Source organism: Elephantulus edwardii, unplaced genomic scaffold (genome assembly GCF_000299155.1).
Source record: "Elephantulus edwardii isolate Elephantulus edwardi_28Jun2011 unplaced genomic scaffold, EleEdw1.0 scaffold00027, whole genome shotgun sequence".
In the NCBI taxonomy this organism is placed as follows: domain Eukaryota; kingdom Metazoa; phylum Chordata; class Mammalia; order Macroscelidea; family Macroscelididae; genus Elephantulus; species Elephantulus edwardii.
Window position 1 is genome coordinate 836,317 of NW_006399777.1, and position 14,205 is coordinate 850,521.

At 47.2% G+C, this 14,205-nt stretch overlaps 1 protein-coding gene across 1 annotated transcript in view; it reads right to left on the reverse strand.

Moving 5' to 3' along the window:
• NEK11 (NIMA-related kinase 11) overlaps positions 1-14,205 on the reverse strand; it is a 189,685-nt gene that overhangs the window by 136,948 nt on the left and 38,532 nt on the right. Inside the window, exon 3 of the mRNA XM_006883396.1 lies at positions 1,037-1,155. Coding sequence (XP_006883458.1) covers positions 1,037-1,155 — 119 coding nt within the window. The remainder of the gene's footprint in view (positions 1-1,036; positions 1,156-14,205) is intronic.

Below are 14,205 nucleotides of genomic sequence, written 5' to 3' on the forward strand. Positions count from 1 at the left end.
CCCCAATATGTTTTTCCCAATAAAAAAAATCTTAAATTTAAAAAAAAAATAATAAATGACGGCCCTTCAGATGAATACATCAGATCATGAAATGACTGTTGTGTTGCCCATCAGCCAGTGGCTGTGTCTTCCTGAGCAGGTGTGTAGAAGACACCAGGCCACACACTGAGAATCCACCCACTTTTCACGCCGTCAGAGAGCACAGAGTCCCTGTGGAGAGACCGACTCCAGGAAAGGCAGACTGTTGTTCCTCTAAATCACTCGTGTTCAAGAAGCATGTCACGTCCAAGGTTTCCACGTGCCCTCCTTCACAAACAGCTCATCGGGTCTACATTCATTTGCCTGTCAACGCCCATATTTTCAAATGTATGCATTGCTTCTGGTGATTCTGTAATATTTAACACCTCAAACAGTTTACTTCTAAGCTTGGGAAAGTAATAAAAACTTCTTAAATGCTTTTTTTGAGTCAAGAGCTTTTTTGTTTTTTTTCCTTTTCTTGTTGTATACTGTGGAATCAGATCCGACTGGCATGGGAGGAAATTACCTCTCCTCCAGTGGAGTGTCTGGTGGATCTGAATTGAGCACCTTTGGGACTGCAGTGCAGCTTCTTGCCACTAGGCCACCAGAGTGCCCTCTGAGTCAAGAGCAAATTAGATAACAAAGTCATCAAACACCATGGTCGTTTAAGAGAATATTTCACATAAAAATTAGCATTTGGCCTGCATACTTATCCCCCTGAGGCCAAAGTCTATCTCCCAGCTCAGTGACTCAACTCATCCTGGGATTGGAGGCACCTCCCCTAGCACTGGTATCTCCCAGTGTGACCCGGGGCTCATTCCAGCCAGAACCCGTCTACTTCGAGACTGCCAGGAACCTCCTGCACGCCACCCTCCCGAGGCTTACTGCAACCTCCTGCTTTTACCTTTGTACCTATTACCTATTTTCTTTAACACTTATCCCAAATAATAATTTTTCAAGTTCACATCCAAGTGTTAAATTTTTCAAAGTCCTGTCTCCCAGTAGCAAATAAACGTACCTCTCATGCATGTAGGCCACGCCCAGTAACAGCTGGATAAACCAGTCCATTATTTGACTTTCTGGGAAAGTTTTTCCGGCTTCTCTGTATTCCTGAATTTTGCAGTCCAGGTCTCGACCCTGAAACAGAATAGTATCAGCTCTCATTATTTCTTTGTGCTCTTCCTGTTACGTGCCTTGAGCTCATGCTCTCTCAGAGCCTCCACGTACAACAGGTGGACGCCTGGCCTGCTTCGCGCCGTCCTCGTAACCTGTGTTGTGCAGAAGCCCCTGCTGACCTCACGTAGTCCGTCCAGCTCACTCAGTCTTCCTTTCCTTCACCGACCCTTTACCCTCCCAGCATGATGGCCTCTCCTAAGAACCAGGCCTCCCTGCCAACATGCCTCACGTATGTTCTCCCCTTCTAAGGAGCACTCTGGTGGTCTCACCTCTTCTGACACTGACCTGTGTGCTCTGTGGGCAGATAAAGGAGTATATTCTGAACTCTTCGCCAACACCACAGTGTAAAGGCATCGATTCTTCTTGGGTTTCCTTATTCACTATCATGCAAGTGGCAATACCATGGATTGAGTCAGGTGCATCTCAGTCTTTAAACTGACATCCTTGCTTTTAGTTACTACATTCAATACGTAAGGGTCTCTGCTTATTAAAAAGTAAATGTGTTACACAGCTCTACTGGTCACTTACGGGCCCAACTCTTGTAAAGGAGAAAAGTCAAGGTTACTGACAATTCAAAGAACTTCTATTGTTGAAGTGATTGTCAACTATGACCCCAAGTGACCCTGAACAGCCGATCTGAACCTGCTCTATCTCGTGCCTCCTCATCCCTGCCAAGCTCAAGTCCACTATCACTACATCAACCCATCTTAGTGAGGGTCTTTCTCTGACCCTCCAACTTCACTGGCACGAAATCTTTTCTCCAGGACTGGTTCCCCTTGAAAACACACTCAGAGTATGTGAGACAAAATTTCCACTAAAAAAATATGCATTACTCACAACCCAGGCTGCTCTGGTGGCCTAGTGCAAGAAGCTGTGCTGCAATCCTGAAGGCACATGGTTCAAGGCTACCGTCTGCTCTGTGGGAGAAAAATGGGCAATATCCTCCCATGCGATTAACTGCCTCTGAAAACTGCTGGAGGGTCAGTTCCGACCCTGTGATACACAACAAGAACTCATAACACTGGGAATAAAGTTCTACATAAAGAACCTACTATATCTAAAGAGGAAAGTAAAAACCAATAAAATCCAAACTACCAAAATATAAGAAGATGACAATACGACAAGATGGTGCAGCTGAGACACTGCTTGCACTGGGCACACGGTGCCAACAGTGCAGTGCAGACTCAGCTCCGGAGACAACTGTGTGCCGGTGACAGCGTGGGTCGCATCTTCTCTCCTGAGCTACAGTAAGGCCCGTCAAGGGGTAACTCATGGAACACACACTCTACGCAGACACACAGGAGAACTGCCCACACGGACTCCCAGGCTTGCAGGAGCCCCGTCGTGAGTGGTTAAGCGCTGGCTGTTAAGGGAAAGGTCCACTGAACCCACCGGCCGCTCTGTGGTGTAAGAGCTCACACCTGCTTCTGCAGAGAGATGTGCAGCCTTGGAAACTCCATCAGCTCCGCTCAGCTCACTGCCGACAGCCCTTGGGATGCGTCGCTCACCCTGCAGCCAGTCTGCACAGGCAGGAGGCCACACAGAGGCCCATCCTTCTCCCACCGAGTGGCTGGTGGACTTGAACCATCCGCCTTTGTATTGGCAGCACAGCTCCTTCCTCATTAGGCTTTGAAGCCACCTTCTCCTGCACCGTGTGCCCAGCCATCTACCTTTTCTTCCCAACTACTACGGGAAATGAAAACTCCAGTTTCATATTTTCTTGTTTTTTTAAAGAAATTTGTATTTTATACTGGTTTGCTTACAAAGTTTGTATACATTGTTTTTCATAATGGGTCTTATTCCCTTGACCCACACCTCCCTCTACCCATCGAACTGTGCACCCCTATGATTCCCCCTGCCCATCCTCACCCTTCTACTCCTACCTTCCCCCCTTGGATCATACCAGTTTTACTAGTTATCTATTCCTAAATTATGGTCTTATACAGTATTTGTCCTTATGGGACTGGGTTACTTCACTCAGCATAATGCTCTCCAATCCCTCCCAAGTTATGTAGTAATTTTCAAAATCATTGCTCCTGCGAGCTGTGTAGTATTCCATCATGGAATTGGAGAGGGCACATAACTCATCCTTTTTACCTTAAAATATTGAGAAATTAGAAATAATCTGAGGAGCATTCCTTTAAAGAAAAGAGTGCGTCAATGCCAGGATGCTTGGTCTTGGAAAGACGCCAACAACACAGGCCCCATAAAGAACTGAAGAGACAGGCTGTATCTGTCACCCCATGAGGGCTTAAGAGCCAGGCATTGAGGAACGTGCAGACTATTCACGGCAGAACCCTCTCCATATAGAAAGCAGACAAGGAAATGTCTTCTAATGGAACAGCATGAGGCCGGCCGGCCAGCTAACTTGTAGCTCATTTCTTATTTCCTTTCAGTGCAACATGTAAATGTTTGCTTAGTCTTTTCCCTTCATGTCCACAGGGCCGTAAAAGCCAAAAGCAGAACATCGAACATTCAACACGCAGCCCATCTCAGGCCCCATTTCCTGTTGGATTGTCCAGAGCAGAAAGATCAAAGGTCACGTGAATGAAAATGGACAGTGAATTCAATATTCGGCTCCTTGTCAAAAGGCTATCATTTCCTTCACATTCCCCAAACCTGCCTTCAGACGACTGCGTTCTTCGGACGACTGCGTTCCTCAGACGACTGCGTTCTTCAGACAACTGCATTCCGAGTGGGTGAGGTGGTTACACACCACACTGCGTGACACCGTCAGACGGGGTGACCCCAAATTACTTTCTCTAAAAGTCTTACTTTTTCAGCAGAAAGTTATTATTTTCTTTTAAAAAATATCACCTTGTAGTTAGTTCTAACAAGACCACATTCTCCTGAGTCCAGCTTACACAGACCTCTGCACTAACTCCCTTCTTTCAAACTGTAGCTGAGAGTGTACAGGAAGGGGAGGTTTTCATTCACTGATATCTTTGTCCTCCGCCTCCTTGCCCCATTCACTCTGTAATACAGGTCTTGCTCCAGATTGTTAACTGGCTGCATACAGCGTCTAATCCTCCATTCCTCCCAGGCAGCCCTAGTCTACTCCAGTGCAGTACTGTCATCTACCCACTCCCTGCGTGCTCCCGTACCGTGCACATCCTAACTATAAGTGCTCTTATCCCTTCGTGACATTGTACTCAGCCAAATGTCTTGCAGACACATGCACGTTGTGCAATGTTTTACAAGTTCACTGTTTTTCAGGGCTTTGTTGTGTTCGTGTATGTGAGTGTCCTGGAGTTTCTCTATCCAACTGCCGTTTGGCTGCTCCCACGTCTTCACAAATGTGAATAACACAGCGATAAACGGGGCTGTTCCAAATGATTTCTCTAGGCCTCCTTCAACCCAACACCTCCAACAAATACAAAACCCGACAAAGATTCAACAAGAAACTGTGCGACGTGGCTGACTAGCAAAGGAGCAGCATACAAGACCAACATCCAAAAATCGGCTGAATGTCTCTACAGTTGCAAAGAAAACATTAAAAAAGCAAATAAGAAAAGCAATACCAATTACCGTAGGCAACACAATTAAATACTTAGAAACAAATATAACCAGAGACACAAAAGATGAATGCAAAGACAATGACAGAAGGCCAGTTTATATTTGTTGGCCTTCTAACTCCTCTAACCAGAGCTTCCTCCCGCAGTGACAGTGATGTTTCACATCCCCCAGTGACAGTGACGCTTCACACTGCGTGGGTTCACCCGCAGCTGCACACCTGCTCTCTGTTACAGCCAGGATTTCTATAATTGCTGAGTCTGCCACATATTCTAGTGCTTTAGGTACAACATGGTGGTAATTAGTATTTGTGAACCTCTACCGAGAACTTTTTGAGGTTAAGTAGTAATTAAAGAAAAAGAAGAACAACAATTCAAAAAGCCTTCCTCCGTTACTAACACTGTCTTTAATAATGCTGTCGTTTAATGCAGAAAGATTTTATAAAACAACTGTGCTGTGGGTGTTTATCCAGTCTAAGAACATTACCCGTAAGACACTTAGATACTTCGGCGACACACCCACCACATCGACTCCATCGTCCTCTACAGTTAAAACTGCTAACAGGCAGCAAGGATTCCACGTGGTCTAGGACACCGCGTGGTCTGCAGGCAACGTGACCCACTGCCCATCTTCTTCGCCCTATAGTCTGCCAGGGTTCTGCTGGGTCACACAAGCTCAGTGCCAACAGGCTTCTCCACATCAGTGGGAAAAGGCGTTTTCTTGATGAAAGATCATCATAGGGAGCAGGCTGTGAAGCAGACATGAAAGAGCCTCCGAGATTAAGGCTGAGCTACAAATAGATCTTTTCCCTTCCGTCCCAGTTTTTCTTTTTCACTGACGATGAATTTATGGAGAAGTCTTTTTTCTTTTCTTTAAACTTCACACATTAAAAACTTTGAAGCCCAGGACCTTCCACTATCTCACGTGCAGATGCTGTCTATCCACACGCCACCCCCCCCCCCGGGCTCCTCCCTGAACTGGAGGAGCAGACGCTTCCTGAGAGGCCAGCGGGGACGCTGCCCCTAGGCTCTCCCCTCAGCGTGACCGTTCTTCCTTCAGGGAGGACACACGTAAGCACACCCGTGTCCACACACATGGCCTTCGCACGGAACTGTCTGCTCGGCTGCAGCAACACTGAGACCTGGAGCACCATGTCGACGCACCACCATGGCGTGTGTTCCCCCCTCCCCAGGATTTCATTCCCTACTGTCTTTTTTGAGCTGTGGCAGGTGAAGGACAGGAATCTGCACACCCCCTGTCAGCCCTGCACTGCCCCCTCTGTGGGTGTGCGGGACCACGGCTCCCTGAGTCTCGCCAGCACAGGGAATCGCCTCGTTGCTCTCCATCCGAGTAGAATTTGGGTATCTGTTTCCTGTATTAATATTAAGTGCTTAACATCTGCTGACCAAACAAATACATATTTAGATTACTGACAAGGAAAGAAATGGAGCTCTCAACAGTAGGCCCAAAGTGAAATGTGTAAAAAGACAAACAGACTCCCCTTTGCAGTGTAGAGTCCACACGGGAACAGATGTAACTGATGTTAATGTTAAGCAAAGTACATGTTCTGGTGAGCTCTGGTGGCCCAGGGGCAAGACGCTACAATGCAATCCCAGAGCTCCGCAGTTTGAATCCACCAGATGCTCTGCTGGAGAAGGAGGGGCAATCTTCTCCTGTGCCAGTTGGATATGATTTGACTGTACACACACACACACTAAAAAAAATTAAATTAAACAAACAAATAAGCAAAGTACATGTTCCATGAGCAGGAAGAAAGAATACCAAACAATTAATTAGAATGCTATCTTCCTTATACTGAATCCCCCCAACATTTTCCATCTTGTATGGCATTTCCAAATCACAATTTTTTGTTTTGTATTTATCGCTTTCTTTAATAAGCACTTTATGGGGCTTTCTGTTAGGATTTAATTAAGTTGGAAAAATCATTCCTAGATTAGGGCACAATAAATTACATTTCACATAAAAAAGAAAGCAAAATGATTTTGTGGAGTAATTTGATTGTAACATAGCAACATAAAAAGCACAAGCTACTTTCATCTCTAAGCTGTTTTCCAAGTTAAAAAAAATGTCTTCTGATGAAATGTCGCATACTGATCTCTGAAGTTCTTGGTATAACATCTGTAAGTTCACTCTGTTCTCTAAGCACTGTCCTTGAGAAACACTGAGCTGCGACTTCTATTGTTGAACTCCTGTAATGAGAAGGTGGGTGACTCTATCTTAAACCAGGGGTGACGCTGCTCTGTGTGGACAACACTGATGGGAAATGCTTCTGCACTAATCACAGTCTTCAAAAGTTGGAATGAAGGCCTTGCTGACGACCTCCAATGTTCTGAAAGTCTGCCGTCCAAACTGCACCATCTAATGGATTAATGCCACATCCCGCTTCCCTCATTCCGACCACCCAACATCCGACTGACTTTGAAATGCTGAGACCTTGGGGGAAGGAAGTACAGTGTTGAAACCTCAGCTTTGATGCCCATGAAACTCTAAATCCAAAAAGGATTGAATGAATAACATTAATCCACATTTTTAAGTAGTCAGTAGAAGCATTTTCAATCAGCTTAAAAAACCAAAGTAGAGCATTGTCTGAAGATGCCTGTGTGTAACAAAACTGCAAAGTTAGGATCATAAACAAAGGATGAGACCAGGGCTAGACAGAGCTTGGAAACTCTCCTGTCTTCTGTGAGATGGATATGCTGCCCCTTATTAGCCCACCGAGCTGACATTTTAAATGTCGTTCATCAAGTTGTGCCACGTCTCCTCTAAATCCTTCCTACATGTGTCTCTTCAGAGACCTCAGATCTTAGCGTTCATCAGAACTCTCCAAACTACTCTGTAAAGAACCCATTTCCAGACCATAATGACAGGTACGTAAGTTCATGAAGCCTGACGGGGCCTGCGCATCTGTAAGCATCCCAGCACAGGTGAAGGGTGGGTGACCCTGCCGTGAGAAGTGCCGCTGGGTGATGCCACGACAGAGCATGGGTCTCCCATCTAGGCCACCAGTGGAGAAGGCTGGGCTGAGGAGGAATTCTTCCACGGCGGCGTCCTTCCTAACATCACAGCATCACTCAGGAGAGCACTGGGACATCGAGGCAGAGGGCCAGATGCCACTGTCTGTCCTCCGATGGGAGGACCTGAGGACGCATCCTCAGAACATCAACAGGTCACAGCAAGACAAAGGAGGAAGATGCCAAGCCACACTGTGTTCACAGAGAAAAGCCAGTTTATAAGCAGCTATTAAAGAGCGCTGTGCAGTGTCTCCATGCTTATTTCCTGTATGAACGAGCACCCTGGGTTTAGCTGTCCACATGTTCTAATCCCTTTAGACTGTGTTCTTGCTGAGATATACTGACATGAAGAAGAAGTTAATACCAGAGCTTAGTTTTATTTGAAAAAAAAAATGTTATGAAACAATATCATGCTATTTTTTAACATTATCTGTTTATAAAAATTCTTAGGTCAGGGGAGCTCTGGTGGCCTAGTGGCAAGAAACTGCACTGCAATCCCAGAGGAACACGGTTCGAATCCACCAGACGCTCTGCCGGAGAAGGAGGCGCAATATCCTCCTGTACCAGTCAGATCTGATTTGACGGTACACACACACAAAATAAAAAAAAAATTAAAAAAAAATTCTTAGGTCAATGAAAGTCACAACTCCAAGTGCCATAAATTGCACTGAGTGTATAAATCCCATTACGTTAGCACACTAGAGCGTTTATTTGAAATAAAATTTTCTCTTCCATTTTCACATCATAAGCTTTTAAATAAGTATCAGTGGCCTCATTTTTAAGGTTTTTTTAGTAAAGTGAAGATATTTAATCATCTACACAAACAAATGGAACCAAGTGGACTTGGTGTTAGAAACATCAGTTACCCGACAATTATCAAGTGCTCTGTCGTCGACCTCATCACAGTGTGGGTGGTCATGAGACACAGAGGTTCAGGACCATGGACAGTGACTGTGGGGCTCTGACTGGAGGGGTGCTTCTAACAGGGGAACCATCACACCTCCCATGGATCCCGGTGTGGGTGGCAATGGGCCACAGAGAGGTCCAGGACCATGGACAATGTGGGGCTCTGACCAGAGGAGTGCTTCTCTCTAACACAGGAACTGTCACACCTCCCATGGAGATATGCAAGGACCCTCAAGGGCCAGGAAGGCCAGTGACAATGCTCTGCTGTTCACGGGGTCACTGCAATTTGTTGTCCACTAGATGGCACTTCTACAGAGGTTTGATCTTGTTTTCAGGTGAGACATAATGTGCAAAGTGTATTAGCCATTGGGAGTGAATTGATTGTATTCAGCTCCTATTTAAAAAGGCTTGGCGTCAGCAGTATGGGCTGACTTCCAGGCGAGGCAGTGGGCTGGGGCAGCCTGATTCTACAGAGATTTGATCTTGTTTTCTTTTTCAGGTGAGACATACATTGTTTTTGTTCATAGGGTCGCTATGAGTTGTTTACTACTCGACGGCACTTAACACCACCAACAACAACATAGAGAGAGCTCTGTGGGCCTTGTGGATAGAAAGTTATGCTACCAAGTCAAAGATGGGTGATTTTAATCTACAGACCTCAGACGTGGTTTTTAATTGTTTTTGGTCAAACATTCTTCTAAGTGGTATAGCACTGGTCTGTCCATTTGCTGTACAGAGGTAACTCGTGGTGGCTGTGAAGCTGAACACTGTGACACTGATGTGTCAAATGTGATAATGGTTCCCCGTGGTGGACAGTGTTTGGTGGAGCTCCCCGATTAAAACAAACAGGAGTGGCATCCACTTCTGAAATGGCTTGCCTCTGGAAACCCTATGCACTTGGAGAAACGATGTAAGTTATACAAGTGTTCAGGTCTTTCATTCATAGGGTCACTATGAGCTGTCTATGGCTCGACGACACTTAAACAATAACAACATCTGTGGTACAAAGTCTGGACCTAACGTTCTATTCTATGTGCTCCTTCGACTTTGGTTTGAACAAGGAGTGCTCTGCGTCATTTAACGGCAAGCCTCTTCCCCATAGTAACGCGCTGAGAAATAGCTCCAGGAGCCAATCAATGCCCCTCCACAGGACTGGACCTGGGACTGCGCGTCTCTCAGCAGTGGCTGTCAGTTCTCCACATGCACAGACTTCTTCAAAGAAGCCAACCGCATCATGCTCAGGAAACAAGGGTCGCCTGCCTCCCACTGTCCCGAAACTGTCCAGGCTGCACCCGAGCGCACCCTCCACCTAGTTCCGTGTGCTGTGCTGTGTCCTCCTCCTTCAGCTGGGGCACATGGACTGACCGCACCAGTGGAATGGGCAGGAAAGGATCACACAGCTGCCCAAGGAGAGAAAACCAAAGGCTGCATCATAACCATCACACTGACATATGCACGTGTTTATGCAGCTTCTGAAAGCTGCCGGAGGCTCAGTCTATGAGGTGGTTCCGACTCTGGCACAAAACAATCTATAATACAGAAGGAGCCCTGGTGGCGTGGTGTGCTAAGTGTTGTTCCACTAAGCTAAAGGGTAAGGATTCGAATCCAACAGCCGCTCCAGGGAGAGAGCTGGGCTGTGTCTTCCCGTGAAGACTCACAGTCAGAACCGTGCTGGACGGTCAGTGTGGGTCACAGCTGACGCCGTGGCAGGTTCTGAATGACACAGCAACGGTGAATACTAAGTGATATATATGCTCTATGAAGAAAAAGAGGAAAATGCACTACTTCAGGGTGAAGAAGCCAAGGAAAAGGGCGGCCTCACCAATACACCAAACTCAGTGCCTTCCTGGGGCATCATTCTCTCTCCACCGACCGTCAGACAATCCCTTTACCTCTCTGCAGTCCTGTTTTCTCATCTGTGAAGCAGGAGTAACAAATAAGAATCCATGTGTGCTTGGTAACTCGCAGGGCACGTTAAAGGGCACGGGAGTCAGCCTGGAGAAGGCTGACGGTCAAAGCCGCCGCTGCTGCTGCTGTTCAGAGCCGTCTACTCCACAGAGACAGCGACCCCATGAGCCACAGATGTGAGCCCTGCCCGAGGCTGCACACCCCTCAGGGTCTCTGACGGGCTCACACCTTTGTTACAGTCACTGTGTCAGTCCATCCTGTGGACGGCTGCCTTCTCTTCCTCTCACCCTCCACCTTTCCTAGTGTGACATCTTTTCCAAGGACTGGACCCTTCTGACAACAGACCCAAAGTGTGTGAGACCAACTCTCACCCTCCTGGCCTCTCAGGCGCTCCCAGGTTGCACTTCCTGCAAATCCTGGAGGATGGCCCAAGCAGAACAGCGCAGTAATGATGACAGCACAGGAGCGTGGCACACAGAGGCAGAGAAATACTCATGAGGCCACCGATGTAAGTACATCTATGCATGAAGGGGAAGAGACAGCTCGTCCTTCCAGAATTACAATTAGTCAATCTAGCAGGAACGAGGGAAACGGACCATCACATCAGGCAAACCCCACAGTCAAACCTGCTGCGGGCAACTTCCACCAATAAATGTATCAGGGGGTCAAAATGTGAGGAGAAACAGGATATGAGCGTGGCTTCAAACTACCCCTTAGAGAGAGAAGAAAAGTCATTTCTCAGCAGGGAAAATTAGCAGAATGTAAGCACAGCTTAACAGGTTATGGCTAACATTTTCAGTCAAGGGACCCATCACCTCCACATCCATTCAGCGTAATGTTGAGGACGACACATCACCCCTGACATAGTCCTGCCCAGAATACACAGCCTCAATCATGTTGAGAGAAGACACATTAACAAACACTCTCCCTAATACAGTTCTCTCCAAAGGGGCCAAGGACATGGAAAACAAGGGCAGAGATGGAGACTGTCACAGATTAAGAGACTAACAGATACAGGTTATGCGGGACTCTGGAGCAGACAAAGACAGGCAAGGAAGCCCTCGTTACATGTTAATATCCTGGTTCTGGTCACCGCCCGGCTCCCTGCCCAGTGGCTCCCTCCTTGAGTGGTTCCTTGCCTGGCTCCCTGCCCAGGAGGCTCCCTACCCAGCGGCTCCCTCCTGGCTCCCTGCCCAGCTCCCTGCCCGGCAGCTCCCTGCCCGGCAACTGCTCTGTGGATCACTGCTCGGGTCTGTAGAGCCACCTCAGGGACTGTGTCTGACAGCAAGCACACTAGTTTAGATGAAGCACTAGGTTCCTAGGTAACATCCTATGACTATCTACGTCTGGGCCTTTTGTTGGACTGTCCTCTTTAAACATGCCCTTGTTCAACCTCCACTAGACAAGCCTCCCCTCCCCCGCCTTTGTCCTTCAAGGTTGAAAGGATGCTAGACCCACTCTGGACAGTTTGGGAAGTCATTTCCCCTCCTGTTAGAAAAAGTGTATGTGGAGAGCTGAACTGTAGTCAGAGCCGGGGATATTTGTGAGGAATGGCAGGAAATCCAGAGGTCTGACAGTAAATTTACACCCCCTGGCCCCCAGCCAGACCTCTAGGGCCTGGGTCTTGTCTCTGCTGGCGCTCCATAATCCCCTCTGTGACCTGTTCTTCCTATCCTCTCACGCCAGCACTGTCCTCTGGTGCAGTTCCCAGCCCTGGCTGCACCTCGCACCCATCCGAGAGCATCCCAAAGGCCTGATGCCCAGGCTGCACCCCAGGTCAGTTCAATCGGGGTCTCTGAGAGGGCCTCAGGCAGCAGGACTGAGAACCACACTCTACTGAAATAATTTTTATTTAGGCTTGTTTGTATCATTGAGCGGAAGGCAGACAAGCCCAGTGTTTCCTCTCTTCACCTAGAAGGTGGTGGAATGCCCTCGCTCTGCAGGTCTGTAACCTCCCACTCTGTGGTCTCTGTGGACATGACCTGCAGTTCGTGCTGTTCTCACACAAGGTAGGACACTAGGTGGTATAACCCCACCTTCACTGTGGGGCACCTGCAGGTGAGCCGGCGTAACAGGCCACGAGATGACAGGAAGGATATGTGGAAGGAGAAGAGAGTTCTCTATCACTGTTGGACAGAAATGAGGTGACATGTGGCAGGAAGCGTGTGCTAAAGAAATTATCCACCAAAAAATCACTTTGACGATTGTAGGGGTTTACTACACGGATTCAAGATGTGGAATCGAACAGCCCAGGAAGAGACAGGCCTGGGTGTGGAGAGTCTGGGGTGGCTTCCAAGGTCCATCCCGGCTGAGTTCTCAGACCTAACGGGTGGCACAGTCGGCTGTGGAGGCGGTGACAGTGGTTTCAGTCAGGAGATGACTAAAGCCTTAACCGGTGGCATTCACACTGGCCCTGGGGGGCTGCTGGCCTCGGGGAAGGAAGTGCACACTGAAAGGGGAAGGCTGAACCAAAGATGAGGAAAACCCCAAACAAAACCACTTCCTCGTGGCTGTGAAGTCAGAGCAGACCCTTAGCTGATGCTGCAGGGGTTTTCAGAGGCGGTAAACTTCACAGTTTGAGAAGACAAAGCAAAGTATTAGAATGAAATGTGAGAAGGGCTGGGGCCAGAGAATGAAAAGAGATGAACTCGCTGGGCATTTCTTAAGCTGAAGGAACTGAAGAATAGATTCAAGCCTTGAGTTGCAATGCTTAAAGATGCTGTGGGAAGAATACTGAATGATCCAGATGCACCAAAAGAAGATGGAAAGAGTACTTTGAGTCACTATATCAAAAAGGATTGAGTAACACAGAAGAATTTCATGAAACAAAATTTATGAACAAGAGGAAATAGTGATAAAGGAAGAAGTTCAAGCTGCCCTGAAGGAAATGGCAAAAAACATGGTCCCAGGAATTGATGGCATACCAATTGACACGTTTCAGCAACAGATGCTGCCCTAGATGTGCTCACCAAGGTGTGCCAAGGAACCTGGAGGACAACTACCTGGCCAACTGCCTCAAAGAGATGCACATTTACTCCCATCCAAAGAAAGGTGACCCCACAGAGCATGGACATTACTAATGTCATTAATATTACACACAGGCAAATTCCTGCTAAAGATTATCCAAAAACGACTGGAACAGAACATCAGCAGAGAAATAGCAGAAGTACACCTGGGTTTAAAAGAGGCCACGGCACTGGGGACATCACTGCCAATGTCAGATGATCTTGGCTGAAAGCAGAGGATACCAGAAGAATATCTATATGTGTTTCGTTGATTATGCAAAGGCATTTGACTGTATGGATCACAGCAAATTGTTGCTAACCTTAGAAGAATGGGAATCTTAGAACACCCGATTGTGCTAATGAGAAACCTATACTTGGATCAGGAAGCAATGATACAGTGCATGGTTCAAAATCAGGAAAGGGATGGGTCAGAGTGTCAGGGATGTGTCCTTTCTCCATATTTCTTTAATAATCTACATGAAGAACAGATCCTTTGGAAGGCTGATCTTTATGAGGAATATGGCATTAGAATAGGAGGATGACTCATCAACAATTTGTGTTATGCACATGACATAACCTTACTGGCTGACACTGAGGAGGACCTGAAACGCTTGCTGCAGAAAGCCAAGGTCTGCAGCCTTCACTTT